General features: G+C 44.6%; 1 protein-coding gene across 6 annotated transcripts in view; it reads right to left on the reverse strand.

Moving 5' to 3' along the window:
* Window positions 1–15,097, reverse strand: part of LOC134348228 (succinate--CoA ligase [ADP-forming] subunit beta, mitochondrial-like) — a 191,129-nt gene extending 176,032 nt beyond the window's left edge. For all 6 annotated transcript variants that reach the window (XR_010018378.1, XM_063051292.1, XM_063051291.1 and 3 more), the window contains exons 1-2: window positions 14,985–15,097; window positions 1,533–1,716 (exon numbers count right to left, since the gene is read on the reverse strand). Coding sequence is in view for 5 of the 6 variants with exons in the window: in XM_063051292.1 (XP_062907362.1) it covers window positions 1,533–1,716; window positions 14,985–15,083 (283 nt within the window). In the remaining variant the exon portion in view is untranslated. The remainder of the gene's footprint in view (window positions 1–1,532; window positions 1,717–14,984) is intronic.
* Between the last annotated feature and the right edge of the window lie 2,594 nt (window positions 15,098–17,691).

Consider the following 17,691-nt stretch of genomic DNA (forward strand, 5'->3'; position numbering starts at 1 on the left):
CCCAGCAGCGTCTCTACTTTCTGCAAAGGCTGAGAAAAGTCCATCTCCCACCCCCCCCCCATCCTCACCACATTCTACAGAGGTTGTATTGAGAGCATCCTAAGCAGCTACATCACTGCCTGGTTCGGAAATTGCACCATCTCGGATCGCAAGACCCTGCAGCGGATAGTGAGGTCAGCTGAGAAGATCATCGGGGTCTCTCTTCCCGCCATTACAGACATTTACACCACATGCTACATCTGTAAAGCAAATACACACACCCCTCATACAAACTCTTCTCCCTACTGCCATCTGCCAAAAGGCACCAAAGTATTCTGGCTCTCACGATCAGACTATGTAACAGTTTCTTCCCCCAAGCCATCAGACTCCTCAATATCCAGAGCCTGGACTGATACCAACCTACTGCCCTTTACTGTGCATATTGTCTTGTTTACTATTTATTGTAAATGCCTGCACTGTTTTGTGCACTTTATGCAGTCCTGGGTAGGTTTGTAGTCTAGTGTAGTTTTGTGTTGCTTTACATCGTTCAGCGTAGTTTTTGTATTGTTCATGCAGCACCATGGTCCTGAAAAACATTGTCTCATTTTTACTGTGTACTGTACCAGCAGTTATGGTCGAAATGACAATAAAAAGTGACTTGACTTGACTTGACTTAAAGTAAAAATACTTTTGAGAAAAAAGATAATATCTCAGGGCTGCCTTGGTCACCTTTTGCCTTGTTGACTTCTAGGAAGGTTGCAGAGAATCATTTCGATAAATATAGTTTCCTAGGCCAAATTATCTTACTGTGCTTCAAAACCTGGTTGAGATTGTTTTGCAACACACATCAAAGTTGCTGGTGAATGCAGCAGGCCAGGCAGTATCTATGTTGCTTGAATTTCCAGCATCTGCAGAATTCCTGTTCTTTGAGATTTTTTTGCAATGTTATTCTCTATCTTAACTTTAACTAACTTGCAGTCATATTCAAACTGTTAGATTATTTTAATCCAATCAGCTCAAGGTGTCAAAATATGTTTTGGAGTTAATCAACTTAATAAAATTAAATTAAATCAAAGCTGTAAATTTGGCATCCTGTTTAATTTTTGCTGCAAAAGCATGACAAGAAAATCAAGCTGAGTAAACTTTCACGTTATTTTGTCAGCACCAATATCTACGACACTACTTGAAGAGCTCTCTTAAACCTTTTTATTTAGTTCTAATCAGTGCGGCTAATTTTAGGCATTTTGTTTTATAGATTTTTGATGAGAAATACAAATTAAGATACAGGAAAATTTGTTTTGCGGTCGTTCCCAGTCTGACATGCACCTTATGGAATATTTTAACTTTTTGCATTCTATTGCTCTGTTATGGTACATGTTGGTAAAATGACTCCAAATCATTCTCTGACATTTTTTTTTAAATTCCAGAATAGTGAAAGACTTGGTAATGTTGGTATCAGTATCATCCAGATTCAAATTTACATCAATTTAGAAAGCACCACTGTTTGAAAGCGATCAGAAGTTTCAAACTAAATGCAGCGGTCATCAACATACCAATTACTTTGGCTGCATCATATGCCTCTTGTGGCGTAGAGGCAACTTTCCCCATTGGTACAGAGATACCAGCATCCTCCAGTAATCGAATATTCAGGTATTCGTGCAAGGAAAGGTTCCTTTGCTGCTGTTGATTTTGCCGCAAGCTAAAGACTGAAAGCAATCCAGAAGATCCAACAAGTCCCTAAACAATTTGAAACAAATTATTTTTAAAAAAAGATCAATTATAATTTGTCCTATTTTATACTAAAAACTTCTAATTTTCAGAAATGATATTAATCATTATCAAAATCAATTTACAGGTCTAACCTAGAGCCAGGGGAGTTTGAGAGTTATTAATGCACCTGCTAAACGCATACAGTAACTCAAAATTTTTAAAAAGTAGGTTAACAAATCTGACTTTCAAGCTTACTCAAATGAACCTGATAGCTGCACTATTATACACTAAGTCAAACTTAAGGTTAAAAAGGCATTGTTTGAACACTCCATAAAATGTTGCATAATATTACCACTGACCTTGAGAATAGCTGGCCACCCGTTATTTTCAGCTATTATAGCATTAAATAAAAACAAGGGGATGCTGGTAGACATCAGATTGTGTGGATTTGCACTAGTGGGAACCCTTTCAGTAAATTAAAACAACTTTCAACCTTAAACCTTAGTTAAAACAAAAACAGGAGAAAACAAGTTTGAAGGCAATATCTGGAAGTGGCCAGCCAAACCAAATTACTTACATTAGATGAAAACAGTAGTTTGAACAAAATTAGGGCATCTGATCAAGTTCAGACCAGTATTTATTATCCATCCTGAGTTGCCCTTAAGAATGGGAGATGAATGATTTTTTCAACTGCTGTTATCCTTCAGGTGAAGGCATTCCCAGAGTACTGTCAGAATGCCATGGAACGTTAAGGTAATCCTGGGATTGGTGGCATTCCTACATGCCTTCCCATGCACCTTCTGCTTACTTTTAAAAATAAAAGTGATTTATTAAGCAACTTCTGATGTTTTTGCTGGCTGCAATAAAAACTATGAAAGGAAACCTGTAAAAGACAGTAAATAATAAATCAATTGCTGATGGAAGAATTCAAACAGCTACAAAAGTTAGTTGCATGTGCTATTTGAATTAGGTACATTAGTTTTTCTTCATGAAATGGTCCATTGAGCTCTTGAAAAAAGTAAGCAACTAATCCATCCCAGAAGAATCAGTCTGAATGTTACACATACAAAGCTTGTACTTACAAAGCAATTCAATATAATAAAGCATCTCAGACATAGAAAACAGTAGAGCATTGAGCCCTTCAAGTCTGCTCTGCCAGTTAATATCATGGCTAATCATCCAAAATCAGTACACTGCTCCTGCTTTCTGCCAATACCCCTTGATCTCTTTCATTATTAAGTTATTGAATATAAGCGATCATTTGGCCTCACCTCTTTCCATGAAAGGGAATGTTGCAATGGAAATGAGAGGGTGTACAGTTGTGAGATATACCAGCTAGTTGTGGTGTCGCAGCAACAACCTTACGCTCAACATCAATAAGAACAAAGAGCAATTGTGGACTTCTTGTGGATAAGACAAAGGATCCCTCATAGAGGGATCAGAAGTGGAGAGAATGAGTAATTTCAGGTTCTTGACTGGTCCCAACATATCGACACAGCTATAAAGAAGGCAAAACAGCAGCAACATATATTTCATTAGGAGTCATCTAAAACACTTGAAAACTTCTCTCGATGTATCAAGGAGAGAATTCTGATAAGCTGCATCATTGTCTGGTACGGCGGGGTGGTGAGGGCGGGAGGGGCTGCTGCACAGGACCGAAAACTACAGAAAGTTGTAAAATTAATCAGCTTCATCTTGGGTACCAGCATCCTTAGTATGCAAGACATCTTCAAGGAGCGATGCCGCAGAAAGGCGATATCCATTATTAAGGACCCCATCATCCAGAGCATGCCCTCTTCTTATTGTTACTGTCAGGAAGGAGGTACAGAAGCCTGAAGGCACACACTCAGCAATTCAGGAACACCTTCTTCCCCTCTGCCATCCAATTCCTAAATAGACATTGAATCCATGAACACCATCTCACTTTTTTTTGTTAAAATATATATTATTTCTGTTTTTGCACCATTTTTAATCATATGCACATATCAGTCAGTCAGTCAGTCAGTGGGTGTCGTCCCGAATCCGGGGTTGGCGGCTATGCACCTCCATCTTCTTCGGTCTTGTGACAGCACCGACTATAGCCTCTCCTCCAGTTTGATCTCGCTGACCACCTTGGCACTGCCCACCGCCACCCCCGCCGAAATCGAGCCCGAGGCCTTGTCGGCCTCCAGCCACGGCCGCTTCTTCGAGATCGGCCCTTCCTTAAGCGGAGGCCTTGGGCAGGTCCAGGCACACGATGCAGTGCCCAAGTTCATCATGTCTCTTCTAACTAAGTGCATAGCATACGATTTGTAGATACATGGTGAGGCTTTAATCTCTTCCACGGAAGATGGCCGTTGGCTCACAAGGAGCTCATCCGCCCTTTGTCAGGTCTTGTTTTTTTCAGTCCTGCTGGGTGTCCTCACACCCTCCTCACCAGACTAAGTCCGGTGGGGGAGCCGGCCCAAGTTACTTACTATAACTGATTTGCTTATTTATTTTTTTCTTTCTATAGTATCATGTATTGCATTGAACTGCTGCTGCAAGGTTAACAAATTTCACAACACATGCAGGTGATAATAAAGCTGATTCTGAAGTTCACCACTCTCTGCCAAGGAAGTTTTCCGCCATCATTGTGATAGAGGTACCTTCCACCTCAGGCCAACGTCAGACAGGTTCTGGACGAGCTGAGTACCGTAATCAGCAGTCATGAAACAGGCTACCCTGATGCAGGGGATTTCAACTAGTCCAGTTTGAAGAAGTCTATGAACAGCTACATACAGAGGAGCTAACACACTTGACCAGTTATATCACCATCAAGAACATTTATTGTGGAATCCCACACCCACACTCTGATAACCTGACTCTACTTCTACTCCCAGTGTATAGGCAGAGACTAAAGACCACAGCACCAGTGGTGTGAACCAAGAAGATATCAAAGGAGGCAGAGCGGTACTTGTAGGACTGCTTTGAGTCAGTGGACTGGACAACATTCAGGAACTCATCTTTGACTCTGAATGAATACCCCCATTGTCACCAACTTCATCATGACCTGTGTGGACGAGCTTGTGACTTTGAGAAATTACCAAAAGCCATTGATGAAGCAGGAGATTCGTAATCTACTGCGGGCGAGATCTGTGCATTCAAGACCAGTGATCCAGAACTGTACAAGCAGTCCAGGTATATGACCAGTGGAAGGCTATTTTACAGCTATTTTGAGAGACAGAATCAGATGCACGTCAGCTCTGGCAGGGTTTGTAGGCCATTACTTCTTAGGAGGTGAAACCTAACATCATGAGTGACCATGATGCTTCACTTTCAGATGAGTTCAATGCCTTTTATGCTCACTTTGAAAGGGAGAATAACTACACCTGTGCAAATCTCTGCAGCATCTGGTGACTCCGTGTTTCTGTCTTTCAAGAGGGTGAACCCTCACACGGCGTTAGGCCGATTGTGTACCTGGTAGGGCACTGAAAACCTGTGCTAACCAACTGGTGGTGTATTCAAGGACATCTTCAATCTCTCACTGCTGCAATCAGAGATTCCCAGCTGCTTCAAAAGAGCACTGCCCAAGATGAGCAGGGTGAGCTATCTCAATGACTGTCACCCAGTTGCACTCACATCTACGGTGACAAAGTGTTTTGAGAGATTGGCCACGGCCAGAATAAACTCTTGCCTAAACAAGGATCACGCGTGGCCAAGTGGTTAGGACATTGGGCTCACGATCTGAAAGTCATGGGTTTGAGTCTCAGCCAAGGCACTTAACCACACACTGCTCCAGTCCACCCAGCTGAAAATGGGTACCGGTTAATGCTGGGGATTAACTGGCGTCCTATCCGGGAGGGAGTCTCGTACTCTCAGTTGCTTCACGCCACAGAAACCGGCACAAGCACCGACCTGATGGGCCACAAGGCTCGGGACAGACTTTAACTAAACAAGGATCTAGACTCACTGCAATTTGCAGATAGCCACAATAGGTCTTCAGCAGGTGTAATTTCACTGGCTGCCCACTCAGCCTTATTGTAATTTAAAGTTTTTTAAATTATGATGCATTGCAATGTACCAATGCCACAAAATAGCAAATTTCTTGATACATGACAAAAAGAGCTTTGACCAGCAGCCAATCCAGACATCAGAAGTTTTGAGAGGAAGGGACTTCAATCAGGTGCACTAGCCCAGCACAAAAGGCAGCAGTGGGTCGGTACAGAGAAAAGAAGCTTTGACTATCGACTGATCGGCATTTGCGATTGGTTAGCACAGCAAATTAAAGGAAGGCAGAGGCAAGCAGCACAGCGGCCATCATCGCAGTGCCCATCGTCTGAGTGGTCAGAGTCAGAGTGGTGATATTGAGGCTTTAGATCTTTGAGGCTGCTGCGAAGAGAGGCTTCAGTCAGAGAAAGTAAAAATAAAGAAAAGCACTAGAATAAGTTTTTTATCTTTCCCTTCTTTATACCTTTTCAGCTAGGATAGTAGAGATGCCAGGATGGATAGCTGAATGCTCCTCTTGGGGATGTGGCTTCTAACAATCCACGTAAAGGAGTTGGATCTGGAAGTGGATAAACTCTGGATCATTCGGGAGGCTGAAGGGACGATAGATAGGAAATAGAGAGAGGAAGTTACACTCAAGATGCAGGACACAGGGGACTGGGTGACAGTCAGGAAGGGGAAAGGGATTAAGGAGCCAGTGCAAAGTACCCCTGTGGCCTGCCAACTCAACAACAGGTATTGCCTATCAATTTGGATACTGTTGGGGAGGGGAGGGAGGGAAATGACTAAACAGAGGAAAGTCACAGTGGTCAGGACACTGTCACCGAGTCTGCCTTTGTGACTCAGAAGGGAAGGAAGGAGAAAAGGCATGCTATGGTGATAGGGGATTTGTGAGTTAGGGGAACGAAAAGGAGGTTCTCTGAGCGAGAACGATATTCCCGGATGGCACGCTGCCTCCTGGGTGCCGGGGTGCAGAATTTCTCGGAGCGAGTCCTCAGCATTCTTAAGTGGGAGGGTGAACAGCCAGAAGTCATGGTCCATATATGTATCAATTACGTGGATAGGACGAATGACGAGGTTCAGCATAGGGAGTTCAGGGAATTAGGTGCTAAGTTAAAGGGCAGGAGCTCCAGGGTTGTGATCTCAGGATTGCTACCTGTGCCACCTGCTAGTGAGGCCAGAACTGGGAAGATTATGCAGTTTAATATGTGAAGTAGTTAGTGTAGGAGGGAAGGCCTAAAATTTTTGGATCATTGTATTCTCTTCCAGGGAAGATGGGACCTGCACAGAAGGGACGGTTTGCAACTGAACTGGAGGGGTCTAATATCCTAGCAGGAAGGTTTAATGCTGCACGGTGGGGTTCAAACTACAGTTGCAGGGGAATAGGAACCAGAGTGCCAGAAAAGTTAGTGGAGAGGTTGTGGAGGCAGATGTTGGTAAGACTTCAAATCAATTTATGAATCAAAAGGTTGAGCATGGTGTGACTAGTATCCTGAGCTGTGTATATTTCAATGCAAGAAATATCACAATAAAGACAGATAATAGTGCTGAAGATGAGGTAGCTGGTTTACAAACAGAGGCTGTTTGTAAGGAGAGGCTGTTGATAGGGCAAAATTGCAGTCAACAGGATGAGTTGCAATGTAAAAGGCAGACAAAATCGAAAAGGGTAAATACAGGACTGAATGTGTTATGTTTGAATTTGCACAGTATACGGAATAAGAGAGATGAGCTTGCAGCACAGTTATAGATCAGCAAGTATGACTTTGTAGGCATCACTGAATCACGCCTGAAAGAAGATCATAACTGGGAGTTTAATGTCCAAGGCTACACATTGTATTGAAAGGACAGACAAGAACGCAGAGGGGATGGCATTGCTCTGTTGGCAGAAAAAAATGAAATCAAATTAGTAGAAAAGGTGACATTGGGTGGGGAGGTGTTGAATCAATGTGGACAGAGCTATGGAACTGCAAGGGTAAAAAGACCCTGATAGGAGTTGTATACAGATCCTCAAATGGCAGTAAGGATGTGGCCTACAAATGGGAAATAGAAAAAGCATGCCAAAAGGGCAATGTTACAATAGTCATGGGAGATTTCAGTAAATAGATTGAGAAAAATCAGGTTTACTCCACTGTAACATTGACACATCTGACTTTCGCTTCTCCTTCTCAAATCTTGGTATAAATTCAAATTATGATTATTTGCCCATAAGGGTTCTTTTACCTTAAGCTCGCGAATCAATTCTAATTCATTGCACAACACCCAATCTGAAATAGCTGATCTCCCCTAATGGGCTCAACCACAAGCTGCTCTTAAAAGCCATCTCGTAAGCACTCTAGAAACTTCCCTTCCTGGAATCCAGCACAAATCTAATTTTCCCATTCTATCTGCACATTGAAATCCCCAAGCAAGATATACCCCTGGCTACTGTGGGAAGCGAGGGATGAGATTGCTGAGCCTCTGGCAATGATCTTCGCATCATCAATGGGGACAGGAGAGGTTCCAGAGGATTGGAGGGTTGCGTATGTTGTTCCTTTATTCAAGGAAGGGAGTAGAGATAGCCCAGGAAATTATAGACCAATGAGTCTTACTTCAGTGGTTGGTAAGTTGATGGAGAAGATCCTGAGAGGCAGGATTTATGAACATTTGGAGAAACGTAATATGATTAGGAATAGTCAGCATGGCTTTGTCAAAGGCAGGTTGTGCCTTACGAGCTTGACTGAATTTTTTGGGGATGTGACAAAACACATTGATGAAGGTAGAGCAATAGATGTATGGATTTCAGCAAGGCATTTGAGCAGGTCCCCCATGCAAGGCTTATTGAGAAAGTAAGGAGGCATGGGATCCAAGGAGATCCAGAACTGCCTTGCACACAAAAGGCAAATAGTGGTTGTAGTGGGGTCATAATTCTGCATGGAGGTTGGTGACCAGTGGTGTGCCTCAGGGATCTGTTCAGGGACCCCTTCTCTTCGTGATTGTTATGAATGACCTAGATGAGGAAATGGAGGGACGAGGGCTGTCAGAGGTTACAGCGGGACACTGACAGAATGCAAAACTGGACTGAGAAGTGGCAGATGGAATACAATGTCTGAAAATGTAGGGTCATGCAATTTGGTAAAAGAAATGAAAGGGTTGACGATTTTCTAAATAGAGAGAAAAGAAGATGCAAAGGGACTTAGGAGTCCTTGTGCAGGATTCCCTCAAGGTTAATTTACTGTTTGAGTCTGTAGTGAGGAAGGCAAATGCAATGTTAGCATTCATCTCAGAGGATTATAATATAAAAGCAAGAATATAATGTTGAGACTTTATAAAGCACTGGCGAAACCTCAGAGTATTGTGAACAGTTTGGAGCCCATTATCTTGGAAAGGATGTGCTGAAACTGGAGAAGGCTCAAAGGAGGTTCACAAAAATTATTCCGGGATTGAATAGCTTGTCATATGAAGGGCATTCCCTAGAATTCAGAAGAATGAGGCGTGACCTCATTGAAACAAATCAAATGGTGAAAGGCCTTGATGGAGTGGATGTGGAGAGGATGTTTCCTATGGTAGAAGAGTCTAAGACCAGAGGACACAGCCTCAGAATAGAGAAAGTCCTTTTAGAAAGGAGATGAGGAGGAATTTCTTTAGCCAGAGAGTGGTGAATCTGTGAAATTCTTTGTCACAGGCTGCTGTGGAGGCCAAGTCTTTATGTATAGTTAAGGCAGAGGTTGATAGATTCTTGATTGTTCAAGGCATGAAGGGGCAAGTAGAGAAGGCAGGAGATTGGGGCTGAGAGGAAAATTGGGTCAGCTATGATGAAATGGTGGAGCAGACTCGATGGGCCTATTGGCCTAATTCTGCCCCTATGGTGGTGGCATCCGTTAGTCTCGCGAGACCATGGATCTGCGCCTGGAAAGTCTACTGGAGTGTCCGCTCCAGTGCGCAGGCCTAGACAAGGTTGTATGGAAGACCGGCAGATGCCCATGCTGCAAGTCTGCCTTCTCCATGACACCGATGTTGTCCAAGGGAAGGGCAAAGGCTGATACAGCTTGGCACCAGTGTTGTCGCAGAAGTTGCCAGAATGAGGTTGAAGGCAACGTCGGACTGCCTTAGGGACTCCAGCTCCGGATATGTCCTCAGGGTTTACTCCCGAAGCCTTTCCCATGAGTGGGTATGGCCGCAAGGCAGCGAAGGTTTAAAATCAGAGTTTTCCCTCTCTTAAATGGACTGCCTTCCCAGGCTGACGAGCTCCATCTACCCGAAGCACTGGTTTTCAGGCTCCAGGACCTGCCTTTGCCCCTTCTCCTGTCAGTAGAAACAGTTCTGCCAGGCTTAGAGGCTAAGCCACACAAGAAGGCCAGGAGATGGACTTGGCTGTCAGAGGCTATTTAAGGCGCATGCTGTGAGGAGCACTTTTAGATAGCGGGAGCTTGTCCCCACTACCACCCCTTGGCTTGACAACCGTGGAATCTTATGCGTTTATGGTTTTATATGCTATCTGATTCTCTCATTAAGAAATGTCTCCTCACCCCCGTCCTCAGTGGCTTACCAAGAGTCTCTGGCGTCCCCTGCAATCAGGATCATGTTTCCAGCTTGCTGTCTGTCAAGTGCCATTGAGAATTTATGTTTCAATGAGGTCCCCCACTCCAGGAAATGACTGGTGAACCATCACTCCATTGTAATAACTCTTTTCTTAACTCTTTTCTCATGCTCACACAATCCCTAGACATTCTCATCAAAGCTTTCTGCAAGTACAGTACGGCACCCCTGCTCCTCCACACAAATTCCCTCATTGTCAAAGCACTACTACCAAAGCAGAGAGCAAGCGCTGGTAGATGGTTACTCAATGAAATTAAGCATGTATTAAATTATACAGTCATAAAGCACAGAAACAGGCCTTTCAGTTCTTAATTTCATCAATTGGTTTACAAGATCACACAGGTCTTGGTGTACTTCCCCTCTCCAACTCTAACACCAGATAACAATATGCCCATTTCATAACATAATCTGTCATAAATCAAGCTGTCCAAATCACATTACCACAGGTGGCCGAACACTTTATCTGAAAAGGTTTTAAAAAGTGCTTGGCACAAGAAGAGCAATACATCATCTGCTAGGGGAACTTGGCAGATCGTGCAGTATTTAGAAGTGGGAGGATTTCAACCCAAGTGACAACCGTTCCCCCTTTCCTCCTACAGATGCTGCTGAGTTCCTTCAACAGATTGTAGCTCCAGACCTGCAGTCTCTTTTGCCTTCTTTGGGAAAAGAGGAATGAGTTTATAGAAGATAAGAAATATGTTTTACAGGCAATTACATGTTAGAAGATGTACAAAGTAAAGATACAGGAACATTAGATTCAGAAGATCGCAGCAGCAACAGCAGTAAAGGGAGGTCAGACCATGGAGGGATACAACAAGTGATAATATTAAATATGAATTTATTGATCAATTAGTAGCCATGAAAAACAATGGGTTGATACCACACTGTAAATTAGAATACAAACAATTCTGAAGAATTTCATAAAGTCATGGATTTATGCAGCACAGAAACATATCCTTCAACCAATTCACCCACATTGGCCAGTGCTCATCTAAACTAGTCCCATCTGCCTCCTTTAAGCCTCTTCTTACTTGTACCTAAACAGATATCTTTTAAATATCATATTGTACCTGCCAACCACTTCCTCTGGCAGCTCATTGTGTGAAAAAGTTGCTCTTCAAGTTACGAATAAATGTTTCCACTCTGACTTTCAACGTAAACCTAGTTCTTGACCAAACAAGTGTACTGAAGATGAAACATAAACACGAGGAACTCTGCAGATGCTGGAAATTCAAGCAACACACATCAAAGTTGCTGGTGAACGCAGCAGGCCAGGCAGCATCTCTAGGAAGAGGTACAGTCGATGTTTCAGGCCGAGACCCTTCGTCAGGACTAACTGAAGGAAGAGCTAGTAAGCGATTTGAAAGTGGGAGGGGGAGGGGGAGATCCAAAATGATAAGAGAAGACAGGAGGGGGAGGGATGGAGTCAAGAGCTGGACAGGTGATTGGCAAAAGGGATGAGAGGATCATGGGACAGGAGGCCCAGGGAGAAGGAAAAGGGGGAGGGGGGAAAAAACCCAGAGGATGGGCAAGGGGTGTACTCCGAGGGAGAAAAAGGAGAGAGAGAGAGAGAGAAAGAATGTGTATATATAAATAAATAACGGATGGGGTACGAGGGGGAGGTGGGGTATTAGCGGAAGTTAGAGAAGTCAATGTTCATGCCATCAGGTTGGAGGCTACCCAGACGGAATATAAGGTGTTGTTCCTCCAACCTGAGTGTGCTTCATCTTTACAGTAGAGGAGGCCGTGGATAGACATATCAGAATGGGAATGGGATATGGAATTAAAATGTGTGGCCACTGAGAGATCCTCCTTTCTCTGGCAGACAGAGCGTAGGTGTTCAGCAAAACAATCTCCCAGACTGCGTCGGGTCTCACCAATATATAGAAGACCACATCGGGAGCACCGGACGCAGTATATCACCCCAGCCGACTCACAGATGAAGTGTCTCCTCACCTGTAAGGACTGTCTGGAGCCCTTAATGGTGGTAAGGGAGGAAGTGTAAGGGCATGTGCAGCACTTGTTCCACTTACAAGTTTAAGTGCCAGGAGGGAGATCAGTGGGGAGGGATGGGGGGGGGGACGAATGGATGAGGGAGTCGCATAGGGAGTGATCCCTGCGGAAAGCAGAGAGGGGGGGAGGGAAAGATGTGCTCAGTGATGGGATCCCACTGGAGGTGGCAGAAGTTATGGAGAATAATATGTTGGACCCGGAGGCTGGTGGGGACCAGGGGAACCCTATTCCTAGTGGGGTGACGGGAGGATGGAGTGAGAGCAGATGTGCGTGAAATGGGGGAGATGCGTTTGAGATCAGAGTTGATGGTGGAGGTAGGAAGCCCCTTTCTTTAAAAAAGTGGGACATCTCCCTCGTACCAGAATGAAAAGCCTCGTCCTGAGAGCAGGTGCGGCGGAGACGAAGGAATTGCGAGAAGGGGATAGCATTTTTGCAAGAGACAGGGTGAGAAGAGGTGTTCCCACACTTCGCACTTCCCGTTTCTATCTCCTACCCAAGATCCACAAACCTGCCTGTCCTGGCAGACCTATTGTCTCAGCTTGCTCCTGCCCCACCGAACTCGTTTCTGCATACCTCGACAGGGTTTTATTCCCCCTTGTTCAATCCCTTCCTACCTATGTTCGTGACATTTCTCACGCTCTTAAACTTTTCGATGATTTTAAGTTCCCTGGCCCCCACCGCTTTATTTTCACCATGGATATCCAGTCCCTATTTACTTCCATCCCCCATCAGGAAGGTCTCAAAGCTCTCTGCTACTTCTTGGATTCCAGATCTAATCAGTTCCCCTCCACCACCACTCTGCTCCATCTAGCGGAATTAGTCCTTACTCTTAATAATTTCTCCTTTGGCTCCTCCCACTTCCTCCAAACTAAAGGTGTAGCTATGGGCACCCGTATGGGTCCTAGCTATGCCTATCTTTTTGTTGGCTTTGTGGAACAATCTATGTTCCAAACCTATTCTGGTATCTGCCCCATCTTTTCCTTCACTACTTCGATGACTGCATTGGCGCTGCTTCCTGCACGCATGCTCAGGTCGTTGACTTCACTAACTTTGCCTCCAACTTTCACCTTGCCCTCAAGTTTACCTGGTCCATTTCCGACACCTCCCTCCCCTTTCTAGATTTTTCTGTCTCTATTTCTGGAGACAGCTTATCTACTGATGCCTACTATAAGCCTACTGACTCTCACAGCTATCTGGAGTATTCCTCTTCTCACCATGTCTCTTGCAAAAATGCCATCCCCTTCTCGCAATTCCTCCGTCTCTGCCGCATCTGCGCTCAGGATGAGGCTTTTCATTCCAGTACGAGGGAGATGTCCCCCTTTTTTAAAGAAAGGGGCTTCCCTTCCTCCACCATCAACTCTGCTCTCAAACGCATCTCCCCCATTTCACGCACATCTGCTCTCACTCCATCCTCCCACCACCCCACTAGAAATAGGGTTCCCCTGGTCCCCACCAGCCTCCGGGTCCAATATGTTATTCTCCATAACTTCCACCACCTCCAGTGGGATCCCACCACTAAGCACATCTTTCCCTCCCCTCCCTCTCTGCTTTCCACAAGGATCGCTCCCTACACGACTCCCTTGTCCATTCTTCCCCCCCATCCCTCCCCACTGATCTCCCTCCTGGCACTTATCCTTGTAAGCGGAATAAGCGGAACATGCACTTACACTTCCTCTCTTACCACCATTCAGGGCCTCAGACAGTCCTTCCAGGTGAGGCGACACTTCACCTGTGAGTCAGCTGGGGTGATATACTGTGTCCGGTGCTCCCGATGTGGCCTTCTATATATTGGCGAGACCCGACGTAGACTGGAAGATCATTTTGCTGAACACCTACGCTCTGTCCGCCAGAGAAAGCAGGATCTCCCAGTGGCCACACATTTTAATTCCACATCCCATTCCCATTCTGATATGTCTATCCACGGCCTCCTCTACTGTAAAGATGAAGCCACACTCAGGTTGGAGGAACAACACCTTATATTCCGTCTGGGTAGCCTCCAACCTGATGGCATGAACATCGATTTCTCTAACTTCCACTAATGCCCCACCTCCCCCTCGTACCCCATCCGTTATTTATTTATATACACACATTCTTTCTCTCCCTCTCCTTTTTCTCCCTCTGTCCCTCTGACTATACCCCTTGCCCATCCTCTGGGTTTCCCCCCCTCCCCCTTTTCTTTCTCCCTAGGCCTCCTGTCCCATGATCCTCTCATATCTCTTTTACCGATCACCTGTCCAGCTCTCGGCTCCATCCCTCCCCCTCCTGTCTTCTCCTATCATTTTGGATCTCCCTCTCCCCCTCCCACTTTCAAATCTCTTACTAACTCTTCCTTCTGTTAGTCCTGACGAAGGGTCTCGGCCGGAAACGTCGACTGTACCTCTTCACAGAGATGCTGCCTGGCCTGCTGCGTTCACCAGCAACTTTGATGTGTGTTACTGAAGATGAAAGGCTAATTCCAGTAGTCACCAAAGTCACTGAAACATTTTACTTGCTATGCACAAGCACGGGTTTGAGGTGCAGAACACAATTACCCAAATTCAGCAAACAAAAAGTAAAGGACCTCCATCAGAAGTAAAGGTCTCAGAGTAAGCAGAGCGCTGAGCTGAACGCCAACACTGCCCACCCCCAGCACACCGGGCACAGATTCCGTCGCCTTGGGCCCATCAATGTCACCCACTTTCAGCCCATCAGCCGCGCTTTCACTCTGCCGCTAACTGCGAGGCCGGGATCCCGCCACTCGCCTTTGCACGGTGGTAGATGGCGACCATGATGCGACAAAAGCCCCCACCACAATAATATCCTGTGCGGAAAGCTGCCAATCGACGACAGGCGGCCGCCATCCCGCGCCCTCTCACTGCCGTATAGCACATGCGCAGAACTACCTTGCTCCACCTCCATTCTGACAGACGAGCTGGGGACCGGCACCTGAACACTGAACCGATCCCAAAAGTTCTGAACTCCCACCACGAAGGACTCTACAACTCATATTCTCAAAATTATTTATTAACTATTACATAGATTCTCAGTATTATTTATTATTTTTTCCTATCTGCACAGATTTTCTTCTTTCGCATATTGGTTTGTCAGTCTTCGTTTCTGTGTAGTTTTATATTAATTTTATTTTATTGACTTTTTTGGTCTGCTGTGAATACCTGAAAGAAAATTAACTTCAGGATAGTCTATGGTGAGTTATACATACTTTGAAAATACATTTGCTTTGACTTTTGACTCTGCCTTAATGTCTTTTGAAATAAAGTGCTGGAAACACTCAGCAGGTCTGGCAGCATCTGTGTAGGGAAGATCAGAGCCAACATCCTTCGTCAAAACAGGGAAAGAGAGTAAACAAGACAGACTGGTTTTAATTTGCATAGAAGTTAGAGGCAGGGTGGATAGGGCAAAGAGAACTTCTCTAATCGAATGAGACCAGAATTTCTATGAGGATAAGCTATGGAAATCATCTGATCCAAAACATAAACTGCAGAAAGAGCAAAGGTCATGTAGTGGTTAGCACAACGCTATTCCAGCATCCTCTACAAAAATTTGTATATTCTGCCTGTGTCTGCATGGGTTTCCACAGATGCTCCACCTCACCCTTACAGTCCAAATACCCATTAGTAGGTTAATTGCTCATAGAAACATTCAGTACAGAAACCAGCCCTTCAGCCCATCTAATCCGCAGTGAAACATTTAAACTGCCTAGTCCAGGGGTTGGCAACCTTTTTGCCTCTGTGGGCTGGATTGCATATTAATGAGCAGACAGTGGGCCAGATAAATGCCATAAAAATCTTGAAATATGGGAATTATCCATTTAAATACATCTAGTTATGTTTTTGCCTCAAATTAATGAATAACACATGCTAGAAAATCATTTAGAAATATAGAAACATAGAAAATAGCTGCAGGAGTAGGCCATTCGGCACTTCGAGCCTGCACTGCCATTCAGTATGATCATGGCTGATCATCCAACTCAGAACCCTGTACCTGCTTTCTCTCCATACCCCCTGATCCCTTTAGTCACAAGGGCCACATCTAACTCCCTCTTAAATATAGCCAATGAACTGGTCTCAACTGTTTCCTTTGGCAGAGAATTCCACAGATTCACCACTCTCTGTGTGAAGAAGTTTTTCCTCATCTCGGTCCTAAAAGGCTTCCCCTCTGTCCTTAAACTGTGATCTCTCGTTCTGGACTTCCCCAACATCGGGAACAATCTTCCTGCATCTAGCCTGTCCAATCCCTTTCGAATTTTATACGTTTATACGTATTTGTGCTTAACCAAGGACGCCAATTAGTAATCAAGGAACTCACTTTAGTTTTTCTGTCCCACCATTGCTGGTGCCCCATCAGTTGTGATGCCAATCAGCTTCGACACATTAAGTTTCATTTCTGACATTATTTTCAACAAAGCTTCAAAAATGTCTGCTCCAGTAACCGTGTCCTTCATAGGAATTAATTGAATAAACTCTTCAAAAATTTGAGAAGTTGAAGTGACTCCTCGCACGAACACTGCAAGTTGAGCAGTGTCTCTCAAGTATGTACTCTCATCAAGTGCAATTGAAAAAAAATGCAATTCGTTACAGGCATCCCTTAAACAACTTTTAACATCTGCTAACATTTCTTCAACTCGCCGTGTGATCATTCTTGCTGACAGGCTGATAGATGCAAATAAAGATTTCTTTTCAGGACAAACAATATCCACCACTGCCAGTAAACATTCTTTGATAAACTCTCCATCTGTAAAAGGCTTCATCTTTTCTGCAATACATTTTGAGACTTCGTAGCTGGCACAGGTATTTCCTTCATTTTCACTGCTTTTTCGGCAGTCAGCGTCTACCTTCCTGCGTTTTGCAAACATTGCCATTGGAATTTTTTCCTTGATTTTATTTCGAAACGCGAGTTATTCAACAAGTATCGTATCACATGTAAATATCTGGATACAACAGAAATTCTGCAGATGCTAGAAATTCAAGCAACACACATCAAAGTTGCTGGTGAACGCAGCAGGCCAGGCAGCATCTCTAGGAAGAGGTACAGTCGAAGTTTCAGGCCGAGACCCTTCGTCAGGATTAACCGAAGGAAGAGTTAGTAAGAGATTTGAAAGTGGGAGGGGGAGGGGGAGATCCAAAATGATAGGAGAAGACAGGAGGGGGAGGGATGGAGCCAAGAGCTGGACAGGTGATAGCAAAAGGGGATACGAGAGGATCATGGGACAGGAGGACCGGGAAGAAAGACAAGGAGTGGGGGGGGGACCCAGAGGATGGGCAAGGGGTATATTCAGAGGGACAGAGAGAGAAAAAGGAGAGTGAGAGAAAGAAAGTGTGCATAAAAATAAGTAACAGATGGGGTACGAGGGGGAGGTGGGGCATTAGGGGAAGTTAGAGAAGTCAATGTTCATGCCATCAGGTTGGAGGCTACCCAGACGGAATATAAGGTGTTGTTCCTCCAACCTGA

Source organism: Mobula hypostoma, chromosome 6 (genome assembly GCF_963921235.1).
Source record: "Mobula hypostoma chromosome 6, sMobHyp1.1, whole genome shotgun sequence".
NCBI classification, from domain to species: domain Eukaryota; kingdom Metazoa; phylum Chordata; class Chondrichthyes; order Myliobatiformes; family Myliobatidae; genus Mobula; species Mobula hypostoma.